At 52.9% G+C, this 17,882-nt stretch overlaps 1 protein-coding gene across 1 annotated transcript; it reads right to left on the bottom strand.

Moving 5' to 3' along the window:
- Positions 1-4,139: 4,139 nt before the first annotated feature.
- On the bottom strand, positions 4,140-16,143 carry WDR73 (WD repeat domain 73). Its single transcript, XM_068930843.1, has 8 exons — positions 12,769-16,143; positions 12,616-12,683; positions 10,851-10,939; positions 9,517-9,605; positions 8,278-8,345; positions 7,275-7,439; positions 5,462-5,836; positions 4,140-5,019 (listed from the first exon to the last, which is right to left on the bottom strand). The coding sequence occupies exons 1-8, from the start codon at positions 12,960-12,962 to the stop codon at positions 4,781-4,783; spliced, it is 1,287 nt and encodes a 428-aa protein (XP_068786944.1). The 5' UTR covers positions 12,963-16,143; the 3' UTR covers positions 4,140-4,780.
- Between the last annotated feature and the right edge of the window lie 1,739 nt (positions 16,144-17,882).

Below are 17,882 nucleotides of genomic sequence, written 5' to 3'. Positions count from 1 at the left end.
GCACAGCCCTGGTGCTTCCAGCACCCCTGCGGATGCTCCTCGTTTGCCCGTTGGCACAGGGCTGCCCCTTCCCGCTCTCCCGGGCTGGTGGTTGTATGACACTGCCACCCCAAAGTTCACCTTGGCGCCCACGCTCTCATTGTTTGGTCCCCCCCATGCCACCGGAGACTGAGCTCTGGCTTGCTCGCCCTGTTTGGGCCAGATGGTGGGTGACTCCTGGCCGCTCCCCTTGTCGCTGCAGCACACGCAGCCTCCCAGGGCAGGAAACAACCCAAACTCACACATGGATTTAGAAAAAAAAAAAAAAAATCACATCTTCCCACTCAGGAGCCGAGGAGAGCAGCAAGGAGGGAGGTCCTGAAACCACCTGCTTGACGGCGGCTGGGCCAGCTTTGTCCTTCGCTCTCGTCCTGGTCAGCCCAAGCACGGGTTCAGCTGGCTGCAGGACGCGGTCCCACGCAGCCCAGCCCTCCCCACCGAGGGCAGACCTGGCCCCAGCAGCAGGTCCAGCGAAGCTGAGGGCCCCCCCACTCATGCAGCTGGAGTCACTGCTGATGTTCAGGAGGCGCCCGAAGCTCTGCTTGGTGCCTTTACGTCAGAGACGCCCCAGTGCGAGTTCTCGTGTCAGCGTTAAAGGTCGAGCGCTTGCCGAGATCTCTGTGCGTCCTCCCTCCCCCTTTCTAAGGCAGCTGTAAGTACTTAATATCTTGGACATCTCTAGCACTCTGTTAAATCTGGTTCAAGCTGGCCAGGAAGGCCTAAGTTATTTAGGGAATAAAAGGGAAGTTTAGACAAGTACAAACTGTGCTATTGCTTAAGGCTCATTTCCCTAGAAAAATCAAGCGAGTTTGCTTCCCTGTTCCCTCTGCATCACTGTCATGGGGGATGGGGTCACTGCTCAGGAGTAGTCAGCACTGATTTACAGAGGGGAAATCGGGCTTAACCAACCTGACAGCCGTCTATGGACGGAACGACTAGCTTGGTACAGGAGAGCAGTGGACGTTGCCTACCTTGACTTCAGTAAGGCTTTTGACACTGTTTCCTATAATATCCTCATAAATAAGCTGATAAACTGCAGGCTAGATAGGTGGACAGTGAAGTGGATTGAAACCTGGATGAACTGCCGGGCTCAGAGGGTTGTGATCAGCACCACAAAGCCCCAGCTAGAGACCATTTACTAGTGGCCTAACAGTTGATACCAGCACCGTTTAAAATTGTTGTTATTGATCGGGATGAGGGCACTGAATGCACCTTCAGCAAGTTCGACACAAAACCGGGAGCAGGGGCTGATGCCCCCGCGGGCTGTGCTGCCATTCAGAGGGACCTCCACAGACTGGAGAGACAGGCAGAGGGGAACCTCATGAAGTTCAATAAAGGGAAGTGCAAAGTCCTGCCCCTGCATGGGTGGGGGAATATCCCCAGGCACCAGTAGAGGCTGGGGGCCAACCAGCTGGAGAGCAGCTCTGCAGGAAGGACCCGGGAGTCCTGGCGAACGAGTTCAACATAGGCCAGCAACGTGCCCTTGTGGCCAAGAAGGACAATGGTATCCTGGGCTGCATTAGGAGGAACATTGACAGCAAGTCGTGGGAGGTGATCCTTCCCTCCTACTCAGCACTGGTGAGACCACACCTAGAGTGCTGGGCTCCCCAGTATGAGAGCGACACAGATATAGCAGACTTTGTCCAGCAAAGGGCCACAAAGATGACTGGTGCAATTCTCACATGAGGAAAAGGCTGAGAGAGCTGGGCGCATTTAGCCTGGAGAAGAAAAGGCTCAGGGAGACCTTACCCACGTGTATAAACACCTGAGGAGAGGGTGTAAAGAGGACAGAGCCAGACTCTTCTCAGCGGTGCTCAGTGACAGGACGAGAGGCAACGAGCACAAACTGAAACACAGGAAACTGTCTGAAGAGTATAAAACACTTCTTCAAGGGTGCAAGGGTGGTTGAACCCTGGGTTGCCCAGAGAGCTTGTGGAGTCTCCATCCCTGGAGATATTCAAAACCCAACTTGACTTAGTCCTGAGCAACCTGCTCTAGCTGGCCCTGCTTTAGCAGGCGGCTGGACCAGACTATCTCCAGAGGTCCCTTTTAACCCCAACTACTCTGCAATCCTGTCAGCCTCGGCATTGCTGCTCCTACCCACTATGTCCCTGCAAAGGAGAGAGCAAAGAAGATGGAGTCTGTTGCTGGGAAGACTGCAGGGGCCATCTCCTCCTCAGAGAGCCCACTTCCTCCAGAGTCAGACCCTCACCCTGGTGGCTGTTTCCATCTAAAGACTGCGTGTTTTCAAGGAGTCAAGAGGAGCTGCAGCTGCTAAGCTGTGCAGCTGGGTTTGCTAAATCTCCCACTCCCAGGGATGCCTGAGAAAGATCCCTTCAGCCCTAGGATCTTACTGGGGAAACCTGCCACCCCTGCACACAGCCCATCCCATCTGCCCCATATTCTCCTTCCTAGGACTTCCTACAGCACCCAGAACCCAGCCCAGAAAGGCCATCCCCTAAACCGATGAACCTGGACATCTCAAGACAGGGCAGACCCTCTTCTCCCATGGCAGGTAGGAACAGATGAGCAGAGGTAGAGACTCAAGAGCCAGGAGCCCTCCTGGCTGCCCCTCACTGGGCCTTGCCCTCCAGGAACCTCCCCATGTCCCTGGCCAGATCTCCCCTCACATATATTTGACACTGGCAGAGGTGAACTGGTTTTCCTGGAGACCCTCTGAGGTGGAGAGGAGGACTGGGCATTCCTGCCAGTGTGCTCAGCTCCTGTTGGGCTGGAATAGCCTTCTTTTTTTTTTTTGCTGGTACAGCTTGTCTCATCCACCCACATGAGAGGAACCAGGAGAGCCTGAAGGCATCACAGCAGCACTAACATCCCTGTCAATTCCTCCTCTGTCGTAGGCTATCACCATTGGGTTGAGAACAGGAGGCAGCAGCAAGGGAAGCTGCCCATTCACTCTCTGACCTGCCTCAGCAGGCTCCTTTCTTCCTTTCCCATCACGGTTTCAGGCAAGCTAACTACGCTGAGGCTACCTGTACTCATGCAGCCGGTTCCTGGGGAGAGGGTTCAGGGCCTTTCCAAACTTCCCAGCTATAAGCAGCCAGACCAGAGCCCATTCCCTTCACCTGTGCTGCAGGGATCTGTTCCCTCCAGCGAGCCACTGACCTGCACATGTTCTGAGTGACCCAGCACCAGCATGCTGGCATTGCTCACGTGCGCCAGCCACTGCTGGTGGTGACACAAATACAGCCTTGGTAGGTAGCAAAGCATCAAACTATAGGACCCCCACAATCTCAGGCAGGATATCCTCTGCCCATCTCACACCCTGGCAGGGAAGTTTTGGTTATCATCTCCTGCCAGCATGGGCTGGAAGAACCCACATGGCTCATGCTGGGAGGAGATCTGCTAGGTGAGCAGTGTTGTGTTTCCCCCTGTTATCACATAGACAGGGAACAGGTTTCAGGGTTAGCACCTACAGGCAAACTACTTAGTTAATGCGACACAGCATAGTGTAGAACACCCCTTTCCCAAACCTAAAGCTTCCTAAGCCACTTTAAGCTTCACCTTCCTGAAGTACAACCTCTACCTTGATTCACAGTGTCCCCATCGCCCTGGCCTGTCCTCAGCCCCCGTCTCACCTCAACTTAATCCCAGACTTGGCATCCCTGCAGGAGCAACATGGCGCTTCCCAACCCCGTGGAGAAGTAACTGTGTGAGGACACTTACTAGCAAGAAGGGACAGCAAAAGAGCTGGATGCACAGATGCGGAGCAGAGGGGAAGCAGCCTGGCAGGTCATACACAGGTATTTGCATAGAAAGGGCTGTGAGATCCAGTCTCCTCTGGCTGGCTGCTCTGGCCCAAGTAACCCAACAAGCCAGGAGAAGCCAGGGTCCGAGCTTGCAAGTGAGCAACACCCTGCCCACCCCTTCCCTGGCCCTGACAAGTCTCCGCCATAGCTCTTGAAACCCTCCCCTCCCAGCTGCTCATATCTCAATGAAACATGCATGCTGTCCTTCATGTTCGGGACAAGGAGCAGACACCATGTTTCCCAGTACAGCCTTGAAAACAGCCAGGGGGTTGTCAGAATCACTGCCTAGCTTCCCCAAACTACCAGGACACAGGAAGTCAAACTTAAACAAAATCAAATTTAAGCTTTCATTTGGTGGGAAAGACTTCACAAGGCACCAAGGCCTTGTCCTAGTCCAGGTACTCTCCAGTTACACAGCAGGAGGCTGAAGCTTGTAGCAAGTCAGGGCTGAAAGGCTGCTCCTATGCCTTCTGAAGGCTGCGCGCGCTGCGGCAGGCAGGCTGCCTTCACACTGTGACTTCCTGAGCCGAGGCCGTTATTCATGACGTACATATGTTGTGAGATGCCAAAACCCAACGGGGTGTACAGCTTTCCTGACGGCATTTCAGGCTTGGAAAACACCAGGTTGAACGTGCCTCAGAATATCCCATTTCCTCAAACTGTACTCACACTATTTCAGCTGCTTCTTCTGAACATTATGGTGCACACTATGAGGATCTATAATAACATGATGGCACAATGTTCTCTGCTGGTGGACACAATCAGCGTTACAGGCTATTACACAGTCGCCGCTATAATTTGAACAAGACTGGTAAGCATGAGAACAAGTAACACAATCAAAATTATTACTATATTAAAATAGCATCTGTCACACTTGGGACTGCTAGCTACATCTGCAAGTAAACAAGAATCTCACGGCTTATGCAAACTAGATCATAGACAGGAAATGCACCGAGTCTCACCAAAAGCATGATCTACCCACAGCTCCCACGAGACTGAACCCAGTCCCAAACGTGCAGGGAGCCATCGCTTGCGGCCGACAATAAAGTTCGTGGTTTCTGTGGGTGCCATGTGTGCACTGTGACCAGGGGAGAGCCTCCGCTGCCGTCCAGTCCGCTGAACGCGTGGCCTTTGTGAACAAAGAGCGGCTCTGCTTCCCTGCCAGAGCTATCCCAGCTCTGTGTCTCATACACGTGAACAGTCCCATCAAAACCTTGAATAAAAGGGAGTCAGAGAGACCAGAGTAGTAACCAGTTGCTCATGCTACCCCCTTGGGCTCACACTCCCCTCCCTGCAGGGCTGCTGAGGCAAATGAGGACAAAAGCCCAGATCCAAGGTCTATGAGAGCAGAGCGTCCAAGCCTCTGAGGAGCTTGTCTCAGAAGTTAGTCTCTGACAGCTGCAGGGAAGAACACAGGCCAAATCCCAAAAGCTTGCAAATTCACTAGCCTGAAGTTGCAACACTTTGGCCAAGAGGCAGCTTCGCTGCCCAGCTGGTCCAACTGGTGCAACATCCCAGTTGCCAGGCGGTCACTGGCACTAAACACCTGTTTAGTGTGTTGCTCTGTTAGAGTGAGGTGGGGTGAACTGGGCCTTTGTGCAAAGACACACAGATCAGACAAGCATCCAGGAAAGATCTCTGCCCAAAGTACATACCTGAAACGGCCACGCAGCCTTCCAGAGCAGGAGCCCAAGAGACACACAGGAACTCTGCACTTGAGCTGGGAGAGGAAACTTTGCACTTGGCTGAAGCCAAGGGCTCGGAGGTTTTTCTTACATCTGTTAGGGTGAGTTGCCCTCCACTCGAGAGGCGAGCTACAGGGTGGGAGCTTGAGTCAGAGCCTTGAGGTCCGCGCCCGACTCCCATGCACCACCGTTCGCCACACGGCGCCGAGGGGACGGACGCAGCCTCCAAGGGACTCTGCGGCTGTCGAACGTCAGCCAGGCACAGCTGCCCCTTCACACAGCAGATGAGCAACGTGTTGCAATCCAGGAACGCTACGCCGCTGAGCTCCTCACTGTTTCTGGAGGCTAAAAAAGGACAGGTAGATCTCAGGTGCTGAGAGAAATATTTGCATAATGGGGCTCTGCTACAATCTTGCCCAAGGAAGTAAATTTTTAGGCTTGTCCCTAGAAGTGGCTTTCACACAATGCTAGTTGGCTCTTCACACAGCGCCAGCAGCACAGACCAAGAACCTGCTTGATTTATCTCTGCACAGGTTCCACATGAAGCAGGCAGGGTCTGTGTCCTTCAAAAGGCAAGAGGAGCCACGCAGGCCCATGACTAACACTAGCCCTGCTCGAGCTGCATGCTCCACGAGGGACCTGATGCAGCTCAGGGCTCCAACAGCGGATGCCTGCAGCACTACCCCTCAGCAGCAGGAGCAACAAGTCCACATTGCAGGGGGATTCAGCAGAGCCTCGTGGTGTCTGGAAAATTTGACCCTCTCTTGTTTCCTCAGCATGCTGAGTTACAGGTGCTGGACACACACACACACACACACACACAGCCCCCCTTCTCCTCCCCAGGGAATGAACAGTGTGGGGACTGAGTCTTACTGAGCAGGTAAAGCCATATGCTGGATTGAGAAGGCATCTCCTTTGCTTGCAGGCACTAGGAAGACTTGGAGTAAAGTTTGTAACAGCCAAATAGTTTAGCGTTCCCAAACAGCACTTGCTTAGTCTCCCCACCCCCAACCAATGTTTTTGGCAGGACAGGCACATTCAGGAACGCACCCAGATAGGGGTACTCTCCATGAGTTGTGGGGTGGCAGCTACTGCTGCTAACCCTGGCACCCAGACAAGCTGGATCTGGGTTTCCCACCTCGAGGTTAATGCAGGCCTGGTTTGATGAGGCTGGCATGACCCTTGCTTCCATCCGCATGGCCAGATCACATGGTAACACAGAGCTACCCAAACTGATGCGGACTTCAAGGACCCCCAGCGATGTGACTCTGGGACCAGCACCTACCTGGTTTGTGCTGTGGACAAATAGCCCCCAAAAGAGTCAGAGTTAGTGGGAGAGGTTACTGCCCTGTCACCTTCCTCCCTGGAGATCTCGTCCTCCTCCTCCCCACCTCAGCAGGCTGGCACAGCTGCTTACATGAGAACTGCCTAATCCACACTATTCTGTATAAACCAATCAGCACTCGACAACAACATACACAGCGGCCCTCTGCTAACCTGATTCTTTGGACTGAAACTGTCTATGGAGCTCTCAGAGGAGCACAGATCTGAGGCAGCAGCATGGAAAATCACTGCCAAGGGCAGCAGTGAGAAGCTGGAGCTGGACCAGAGCGTTGTAACCTCTTTCCTGTACTTTCTGCAAATATCTTTATGCTGCCCTTCGGCACACGCCTGAAAGCATCCCATAATGGGGTGAAGCATTTGCCACTTGAGCAGTTACACCCCTGCTTTCACCAAACCCAAGCTTTCCAAACGCAGATAAGATTAGACTTTGTTTGAATACCTGCCACGTAGACATTTTTCTTTGACTCAACCTCTGTAATTTGGACGCTGTTGAGTCTCGAGCCATGAAGAACCCACGGGGCTCTGGCAGAAGTTGTTGCAATCTTAGCCCAAGGTTGTCCAGTGCCATTTTCTGTAGGAATGGCACTTACAGATTTAATAACATCTGTTTGGAAGAGAGATATAAGCAGCTGTAAAACAGGTCAGGATGCAAGTAATCCAATTCTTGCACAAAGATGCAAAATCACAAAGCCCAAAGTGACCCACTAAACCAGTACAAAATCAAATTATGACTAACCTCCTTCCCAGACAAAAGCCGCTCTTTCCAACATATCAAGCAAGGATAGATAGCAAGTCATTTAAAATCTAGTAAATTCCATGGAAAGTTATGAAGCAGGAAGTTTACTTTCAATTAAAAAGGATAAAACAAACTCCTAATAACATTTTGCACTTCCTTTTTGATGGTTGCAAAACGTTTCACAAGAGTAGACAGAGCAACATTAAGCCTTTTCCAGAAGCAATAAACAAGAGGCTTGGAGAAATGAGGTGATTCATGGTACCTCCCAAAAGCTGAAGTACAAAACTATTTCTAACCCTTAGAGTTATTAAGGTAATATTGTTCCAATTATATGATTAGGATTTTTGTTTGTATGAGTAAGAGCTCGCAAATAAGAGCAAAGAGCGGAAAGCTACTGAGCCAGGCCTAAACCAACTAATCCCCTTAGGAGCAGACATAGACTTAGATGCGGAGTCCATGTCTTTCAAGGCTCGAAGAGAATCAGTGAAGATGCTTGTCTTCATGCCTTTCTCCAGCCATTCCCATGCAAGAGCAGTCACCCAAAGCAGAGCAAGGCATTCCCAGGATTTCACTAAACAGGGGTGGGATTCCTCTCCTCATTTTATACCCAGGAAGCAGAGACACCAACAGGGAGAGTAGCTAGTGACACTACCAACACAAAGACTGGTTTTGAGTAGTTTCTCACTGCAGAAATGTTCTCCCTTACCAGAGTCCTCTGCTGACACTTGCCAGACCTGGAGGGAGCTGTCTGGTGGGCCACTCGTCACCAACAAGCTGCAGAAAGAAAAAAAACGATACGAGTTCTTCGGGACAAAAAAAATGACACGAGTTCTTCAGGAACAGAGAACAGCCTTCTTCCCCAGGCCTGGGACAAACCAGCTGCGATGGGCACAGCTGTGTTCTGCCACTCCTCCTCTGCTCAGGAGCTCCTGTCTGTACTTAGAGCAGAGATGAAGCCATAGGGACAGTTACCCCAGAACTCCTCATACAAGGGCACAGCTCTGCACAGCCCAGCTACGCGCAGTCCCAGGCAGCAGCACATTTTATTAGCACATCTGACAAAAGCACTAGATTAAGAATGGTACAAACAGCTTCACAGGGAGAAGTGCAACACAGTTTTGTATACAAGGAAAGAGCAGGACAACTGAAGTGAACCAGCCAGAGGAGAGAGTGTTTGCGTGACCTTCAAATAATTGTGGGAAAATCTTCTGAACCTGCATACACAGGAACTTATAGAGCAGCTACAGCAGCCGCTAGCATCCTGCTCTACCAGCTGAGCAGGAAAGCCTTGCGGGAGCCACCGGAAGGTGCTCTGCTCCATGGAGCTCCAAATGGAGAAGGGAAGGGAAAGAAAAGGCAGTGCAAGGAAGTGATATCCTTGCTCAGAAGTGAAGTAGGGAGGAATCCCAGGTGAACCATTGACACCAATTTCAGCAACCCCTGCTGGCTCACTTCTCAAAGCTGAGGATTCAAGCTGTCCAGTGGCCCATGCCAACAGCTTCAATTGCACTGCGACACGGAATGCCCTAAAGGCACGCAGGAATCAGGAGATGCAAATAATTTTCCATATTCCTGCCAGAAGTCACCAGGCTCTTCTCTCTAATTGCCTTTTGTCTTGCTAGTTCATAACAGCATCGCTGGAACCAAGCAACGCAGCCAGCTGTCTCACACGACAGGCACACCAGCAGCCTTAAGTACTGCAGCTGCAGGGCGCACTGCGTTTTGCTGAGCACCCCGGTAGACTGCTCCACTCCAAATGCACAGACAGGACACTAGGAGGACCACTACATGTCTCTGGCCAGCACCTCCCCTCCCCTGCTCACACTGCGCTCAAAACCAGCAGGATTTATCAGTTGCACGGGGAGGCAGGCAAGGGGAAGGAGTTCCCAACGAACAAGCCCCATCTCCCTTGCCAGCACTGCTTGGAAAGACTGTGCAGTTATACCTGGTGTCTGGCACGTGTTTCAGGCTGTACACTGGGCGGTTTGAAAATCCACCACATTCCACCTTGAAATCTCTTTCTGGACACAGACCCTAGAAATCAGAGGCAGACAAAGTTATTTCTTCACTTCTAACAATGCAAAGCTTGGTATGGTCACTTACCCCCCAAAAGGCAAAGACATAACACAAAATCTCTCATGGTAAAGCTCTTGCTTGTCCATTAATGCTTTTTTAAACAGTACGATTGAAGGATCTCAAAATAGTTAAAAAACAATTAGAAATAAAAAAAAAAAACAATGTGGAGAAAGTCACTGCCAAGAGCTCTGGAAGAGAGACAGAGCAGTACTGTGCAGTTTAGCACAGAAGGTGAGGACTCCTGTGTTCCAGGACAACGTAAGGGGCCCCAGGGCTGATGACACCGTTTAGAGAGTTTGAACACGAGCGAAATAAGTCACACAAGGCCCAGTGACTTGGGCAGTAAAACACCCCTCAGCTGCATGTAATGAGGGACTGCTAAGAAGCATAGGTCCATTAGCCTTAAGGCCCTATTTAGGAGAGGTTAGAGCATCTCAGACATCTCTGTATGACTACTGCTACAAGTTCCAACTTCTGACAGCGTTTCTGGCAACATGCGCATATCTGGCTCAGGAGGAAAGCTTTCTGCTTACTGAATACCATGTTCTGCTTTACCTTAGAGGTCACCCACCTGAGAGCCAACCTCAGTATTCCCATTTCACTTGGAGGAGCAGAGAAGACCGCAGTGCAAAAGCACCATGAAAAATACAGCACAAAGCACAGGTCATATTGCCTGGCACAGGCGCAACAAGATGCTAACGCTACATCAAGTGTCCCAGGCAGTGAAGAAGCATTCACAAATGAGGTTTCTCTGGACTGTGCCAAGCCACAAGTGCCACCCTGGCAGACACCAGCTAAGAAAGCAGCATGGTCCTCCGAGACAAGGCATCTCAGACAAGTCCCTTCCTCCTCAGTCTCCTCACCCTTCATGTTTCCCAACCAAGGGCTTTCATCCACGCTCTGCGAGAAGAAGCTGTTACGGCACTACCTGCCTGCCGAGCAGCAACAGGAGCGCATGGCTGCACCGGCAGCCTGCGCTGCCTCAGGTGGCCAGCAGCCAGGCGATGCACACGCTTTAGCTACAGACCAAAGCTGCTCAAGACTCGACTGAGTGGCTGTCAAAGCGGCAGAGACTGAGCGATGGCTTGCGAAGCTTGCCAGTTCCCCAGCCCAGCACAGGCAGGCCCAGCTCAAGGGCAGCACTGACCGCATGACGCCAGCGGGGACGGAGGGGTCCGGCACTGATCTGGCCGCGACACCCACCTGGGTCTCCTTCGCCTGCAGCGTTGGTGGTGGAAGCAACTGCAGGATCTCGTTCCTGCTGGAATGCCCATACCCCGCCACACAGACACCTGGCGGGGGGACCCACGGACACGGTGAGGGACATCTCCCCGCCCAGCCCCCTCCAAGCTGGACCCCAGAGCCTTGGTAGGGTCCAGCTTGAACCCTGGCCCACCCTGCACAAGACCCCAGGGTGGGCAAGCCTCACCTCTGGCCACGCCACCCAGCCTGCGCACGCAGTCTAGAGTGCCCTCTAGCCCCCCCCTTCCCTCCCCCCCACCCCGGAGCCCCGGTATGACCCAGACTCCATCCCCCCCCCCCCATCACCTTCAAGCAACCCAGTCCCCAACCCAGTATTACCCAGTCTCCCCTGGAGGCCCAGTATGGCCCCTTCGAAGGGAGCTGGTAAGGCCTGCTCCCTGACCCCCCCCCTCCCATTCCCCCCAGTGTGCAGTCAGGCCCACACCCCGACCCCCCCCATTTCCCCAGTGCCCAGTAAGACCTGCTCCCCAACCCCCCTTCAGTCCCCCCCAGTGCCTGATAAGGCCCGCACCCCCCCCCCATTCCCCCCCGGTGCCTGGTAAGGCCCACTCCCACCTCCCCGCCCCCCCATTCCCCCCAGTGCCTGGTCAGACCCACTCCCCACCCCCCCATTCCCCCCAGTGCCCAGTAACGCCCACTCCCCGACCCACCCCCATTCCCCCCCAGTGCCTGGTCAGACCCACTCCCCAACCCCCCATTCCCCCCCAGTGCCCAGTAAGGCCCACTCCCCAACACCCCATTCCCCCCCAGTGCCCGGTAAGGCCCACTCCCCGACCCACCCCCATTCCCCCCTCCCCAGTGCCCAGTAAGGCCCGCTCCCCGACCCACCCCCATTCCCCCCCCCAGTGCCCGGTAAGGCCCGCTCCCCGACCCACCCCCATTCCCCCCCCCCCAGTGCCCGGTAAGGCCCGCTCCCCGACCCACCCCCATTCCCCCCTCCCCAGTGCCCAGTAAGGCCCACTCCCCAACCCACCCCCATTCCCCCCCCCAGTGCCCGGTAAGGCCCGCTCCCCGACCCACCCCCATTCCCCCCTCCCCAGTGCCCAGTAAGGCCCACTCCCCAACCCCACCCCCTTTCCCCCCCCCCAGTGCCCGGTAAGGCCCGCTCCCCGACCCACCCCCATTCCCCCCAGTGCCCGGTAAGACCCGCTCCCCAACCCCCCATTCCCCCCCTCCCAGTGCCCGGTAAGGCCCGCTCCCCGACCCCCCCCATTCCCCCCCCCCCAGTGCCCGGTAAGGCCCACTCCCCGACCCCACCCCCATTCCCCCCCCCCCCCCCAGTGCCCGGTAAGGCCCGCTCCCCGACCCACCCCCATTCCCCCCCCCCAGTGCCCGGTAAGGCCCACTCCCCGACCCCCCCATTCCCCCCCCCCAGTGCCCGGTAAGGCCCGCTCCCCGACCCCACCCCCAGTGCCCGGTAAGGCCCGCTCCCCGACCCCACCCCCATTCCCCCCCCCCCCAGTGCCCGGTAAGGCCCGCTCCCCCCTCCCCGCCCCCCCATTCCCCAGTACTACCGGGTCTCCTGCCCCCCCCGGGGGTCACGACCCCCAGCCCTCCCCCTTGCCCCGCCCAGTCTCCCCTACACCCCCCCCCCAGAGTCGCGTTCCCCGGCCTGCCCCTCAGCATCCCCCCCCCCTCCAACCGAGGCCTCCCGCCCCGGGGCCTCGGCCCGCCCCCCCCCCCCGCCGGGCCGCCCCACACTCACGGCTCCCTCGGGCCCATTCGATGACGCGGGTGGGCGCCTGAAGCTCGAAGGTGTGGAGCTCCTCGTACCTGCCGGGCAGAGCGAGGCGGAGGTGGGCTGTGGGGGGGGGGACCGGGGTTGTTGGGGGGGGTCCGGGGGGGGGGCCGCACTCACAGGCGCAGCGACTCGAGCAGCCACTCGTCCTCCTCGGCCGCGCCGCCGCCCGCCTCCATGGCAACGCCCGCCCGGCGCGCCGCTCTGACGTCAAGCGGCGCGCCGCAGTGACGCACGCCGCGCCCGGCCGGGCGGGGCGGGAGCGAGCCGGTTCCAACCGGTTGCGGCCGGCGGCCAAGGGCGGGAATCGCCATCCTGAGGGAAAAACCGGCCGGGGTGATGGTGGTGGTGGTGCAAGGCACGTTGTTCTTCTGGAAACAGCCGCCCGGCTCCTCAGCGCGGCGGTGACCGGGCGGTGTGAAGCGCGCGGCCCCCGGCAGGCCATCGTGGTGCAGCGTTTTCTTCGGGCCCCTTTCACGTGTGACGTTCAGAGGGTTGAAAAGCAAGTAACGGTGCAGCAGAGCCGTCGGAAAAACTCCTACGTACAGCGCGAGTGATAACGTACAGCGCGAGTGATAGCGTACAACGCGAGTGATAGCGGTTTACGTGCGCTCCCTCCGCCCGGAGATAATATCCACCAAACCCAGGAACCTCCCAAGCCTTCAAAAATCGCGAAGCCAGCCTTACTTCTGCGTTTATACCTCCATATATAACATGATGCTTACCTACCAGTTCCCTTTTTTGTCTTCTTTTTGGCAACCCGTCGCTCTTGAGCGCTTCACTATTTTGCTGACAGGTCTCCTGTAGGTGAGACCATCACGTAGGCTTCAGAGTCCCCTGCCGAGAGGACGCTGTTGAAATTAAGATTATGGGGCTGGGCCTGATGTTTGCAGCAGGAGATAACCACTCTTAATCTGCCAGTTTGGCGCCTTTGCCCGCACCCGCGTATGCTGTCACCCGCTTTTCCCCCGCCTATGTTTGGGCAGGTGATGACGGACCGGTCCTGCTAGCTTGCTTCCAGCTGTGGGCCCCCCTATCCTAACAGTGGCACGCCAGGGTCAACAGCGATGATTTGAAATTGGTTGGGTATCCAGCATATTGTGCCTTTTCTGTCTTCCGGCCAGGGTTTAGCTGGCGTGCACGGCGCTGCGAGGCAAGCTTGGTCTATTTTCTGTAACGCTGCAAGGTGGCAGCCTACGGCTTCCGAGGAAAAATGACGGTTTCTGCAGAATTACGTCTGAACGTGAATCTCTTAATCCGTGCTGCGTCCCCTGTGTTATCTGACATCCAGTTCTGTCTGTTTTCCCCTCACCTTTCAGCGTGCTGTCAATGTCAGGGGAAAACTGACAACTGGGAAAGTTGTCAGAGAGGGGGACGAGGCATTGGACAGTGTACTAGGGCCGTTTCTGGGTGCTTTGAATTGCTTGGAGAGACGGTAGGATGGTAGGACGTTGTGGAGGACAGCAGTTCTTCAGCCTTAGGCTGTGCTGTCTAATCTCTGTGCTCAGGGCCCTTAAGGGCTGTCAAGAGGAAGTGAGTGAGAAGCAAAAGCAAAACCAGGGATGGAGGAGGAAATGCTGAGAAAACAAGGGCAGAAAGCCAAACTCCTTCCTTCGTGTAGCAGAGCCGACAGCTGGGTGGCCGCGCTCTGCTCTGGAGGCAGTAACTGGAGCTGGTAGACATATAAAGCACTTCTCCTTGCCGGTAGCTACGTTCCTGACATCTTTTGCTTTGTGACCTCAAGATATTTCAGCATTACAACTGTTCAGAAAAAGGGTGGCGAGAATTCTCGTGTACAGAGGAAAAAGTATTTCATTCTCATTATCTCATATCTCATTATCTCATTTTTTGCAAAATAGCTCATCAGTCTGAAATACACTCACTGCTTCTGCAGTGTCTGAAGAACCTCTTTTTACCCATTCTTTTTATATACTGTGATTCAAAAGTAAACAGTATTGAGTAAGCATCTTGTGAAGAAGCTGAATCAAACAGACTGGGATGCCTTATATGTTTTTAGATGTAAAAAGTGTGCTTGTTGCAATGTCTGAAATTGGAGGTGTTATGTGATGACCCATTTAATGAAGCGTGTAACCACACAATAGTCTTTCTGTACATCAGGTTAAGCCAAACGGCATGCATTTATCGCTTTTTCACCTGGAGTAACTGGCAGCAGCAGGCAATGGTGGTGTGGAAGTGTTACTGTTGCCCTCTCCATCTCTGGCATTTCCACTGCCTGTTGTGTGACTTTTAATCCCTAGTGGGATGGGTTCGCAGCTGAGGCTCAGTTAAGAGAAAAGTCCCATAGAGTCTCCTCAGATGCCAGAGAAGGGTCTCTGCTGTGGAAGACTGCAGAGGGAAGGAAAACTGACCTAGGAAAGTTAAGTAGTTCCTACAGCTACTCAAAGGTTTGCTCTCAGAGCCGTGGGCAGGAGGATAGACTCTCACCAGGAGCCTTGAGACCTGGAAGGCATGCTGCGATGAGCCACGAAGACAGTTGTGGCAGTACCAGCTGCATTTCAGAGTACAGAAGGATGTGGCATTCAGTGGGCTCAGGGCTTCCATCCAACTCAGAGTCAGCCCTTCGTCACCTTCTCCCTTTAACTCTCTTCTCATCTGCGTGCATTAATAGCAGGACGTAAGCTTAGCCCGAGAGGGACAAGCGCCCGAATCAGCACAAGGGGAGCCTACAGCAGGACATGAGAGCAGAGAGAAGGACAAATGGCAGCGGAAGGGGTGGGAGCCAGACTGCCTCCATTTGGCAGTGAGCTGTGGTTTGGCTCACTGAAGTCCACTAAACTCCATGGACTTGTTTAGGATGTGATGACAAATGTCTGGAAATGATCTCCTGTTGATGACTGCTATTACAGGAAAGGGAGCACAGAGCAGAGCAGTGAGGACAATGACTGGACGCTGTGGATACCAGGTGGAGCAGAGCACAGGAAAATGTTTTTCTCCCCACATTATCACCTTTTATTTTATCTTTTCTTTAGCTTTCCAGTGGACTAAAGGAGCAAATTTGAGAAGTGCGAGAAAAGAGTAAAAGCCCTCCAATATTATGAACAATGCAGGGCCTTTTTCAGGTGCTGAGGTCTGGATGACGAGAACAACATTCTAGGGCTTTTTCACAATCTTGTCCTGAAAAGAATATTTTAATCTCAACATTTTGAAGAGGAAAGGGTGAATGTGGAAACAATTGCCATAGAGCTGGAATAATAGGAGCAGTCTAAGCTGTGTTTTTGCAATATATATTCAGAATACTCAAAAACATTCGTTTGAGGTAGGTTTTCTACAGCAGAATCTGTGCAGGAGGAGAGCCTGGCAAGGAGGAGGAGACTCCAGACTCTCTTAGTTGCTGCTCTCTGCCCACTTGCTTAGTGTTATATCTGTTTTTGGGTGACCTTGTAGACGTGTAGGTTGGGAAAGGAAACTGAAGGAGCTAGGAGTGGAAACAATGCAATGAGTATGAGAACTCTGACACAGTCTTTAAATGGAATGAAATCTTACTTGCCTTCTGGATATCTGAGTAGACTTCAGTCTGAATGTTACACAGCGGTTAGTCACAAGGATAAAAATAATATTTCCAGTTACTATTTCTATAGCTCAGCCACCCTCAGAAACTTGAAAAGGGACAGACACAGAACATTATTTGGACTTACTTCACTGTAGTTTTTCCACACAAGCTGAAATCCATCCCCATATGGAGTGCATGTATGTGTATGCACAGGAGACATGGGTTTTGCAGTATTGCAGCCCCATAAAGATGTGTAGAGGAAGATATGTTGCCATCCCACTTGTTCAAAGTGTGCAGGGTGTTCCTCCTGGATGCTAACACTGCCCACTGCAGCAGCCTTCATTCATTTGGAGAAGCTCAGAAGAAGAAAATAACTTACCATGCTTTCAGGTAATGGTTTCCTCATATAGTCCACCTCTGGGGTAGATAGCTCTCAAGAGCTCAAGTCCTGTGTGCCATCCTCCTTCCCCAAAAACTGATAGGGTGACATAGTTGACTTTGCAGTCTGTTGCTCTTCAGTAATGGGGTATAAAAGGAGGAGAGTCCTCAAAAACCATAGTTGTTTCAGGGTAAGTTACCCTTTCTTCAGTTATAGAAGTGTGATCTACACGTGTTCCAGTTTTGGTAGTTCTGAAGCAATGACCTTGCTTCAGATCGGAAGAGACTGAATAAAGACTGCAAGTCTGCTCTGCGAAACTGTGTGTCAGCTCTTGAAGCTCAGAAGCAGAATAGCAAGGGACTAAGTTGTCGGCTCTCACAGGTAGGATTAAATACTACGAAAGCATAATTAGCAGCTCTTGAGGTCTAGCTGTTTACGGGTAACTCAGGAGTGGAAGAGAATCTGAGTATAAACGCAGTCCATGTGAGCATGGGATTGTCTGATGACAGGCATTTTCCTGTGCAGAGATGCAGAAGATGATAGTCCTTTGCAGCTTCTCTTCAATTAACCAGCTACTGAGGTATGGCCATATTACAGTCTGCTGGGATGAGTGACTACTGCTGCTGAAAGCTTGCTGAAAACTCTTGGAGTCAGTGAAAGACTGGAGAAAAGACACAGTGTTCATCAAAGAAATTATGCTAGATGGATTTTCAGCAACTTTTTGTATGATGGGTGAGCTTTTGAAAGTGTATTGCTCAGCCTTGAAGAGTGAAATTAGTGAAGGCTGACCTTACCATTCCTGAATTTATGGGTGAAGGCCCAGACCTCCTCGATTTTGTGTTAGATGCCAGCCCCTAATGTAGAAAAAAATCCATTCACTCTAAATGAGGGAGGCATCTGTATTTCTCCAAGAAACAGAAGTGAGTCCATTGTATTCTGCTGTAATTCATTGCCACAGAGTTCCCAATAGGCACGTGGAGAAGGAGAATGGGAAATAAGGAAATTTTGAGACAGTCTAGTGTGCTTCACAGAGATGATGTCTAAGACAAAATGGTCTGAGGAGCTGTTAACTGAGGTGTCTGGGACTGGAAGTGTATGAGATCTCTGAATGTAGATGAGAGCTAGTATTTGTTTTCCGTTGTTTCTCTTGCTCCAATGTCTTCAAATAAGAGGAGAAACCTAATTTCTTGGATGCTGATTTGTACAGTTTACCCAGCACTTGAAGAACTTCTTCCTATGCAGTATCTACCAAGATCTTAAGAACATCCATTATCTGATGAAGAAGTTCTTGAGTATCTCATTGTTGTTGGGACGGTAGAGGTGATGATCAGTACTGCTTCTTTG

Source organism: Struthio camelus, chromosome 1 (assembly GCF_040807025.1).
Source record: "Struthio camelus isolate bStrCam1 chromosome 1, bStrCam1.hap1, whole genome shotgun sequence".
Taxonomy (NCBI): domain Eukaryota; kingdom Metazoa; phylum Chordata; class Aves; order Struthioniformes; family Struthionidae; genus Struthio; species Struthio camelus.
The sequence above is the reverse complement of the archived record's forward strand: the minus strand, read 5'-3'. Positions and strand labels throughout refer to the sequence as shown.

What these genes read in the sequence shown, in the direction of transcription:
- WDR73 (XM_068930843.1), bottom strand. Translation starts at nt 12,962, where the DNA reads ATGGCGATTCCCGCCCTTGGCCGCCGGCCGCAACCGGTTGGAACCGGC. An exon ending in TGCAGGCGAAGGAGACCCAG is followed by an intron (nt 9,606 to 10,850) that starts GTGGGTGTCGCG and finishes TCTGATTTCTAG; the next exon opens with GGTCTGTGTCCAGAAAGAGA. An exon ending in AGGCTGCGTGGCCGTTTCAG is followed by an intron (nt 5,020 to 5,461) that starts GTATGTACTTTG and finishes CTTTTATTCAAG; the next exon opens with GTTTTGATGGGACTGTTCAC.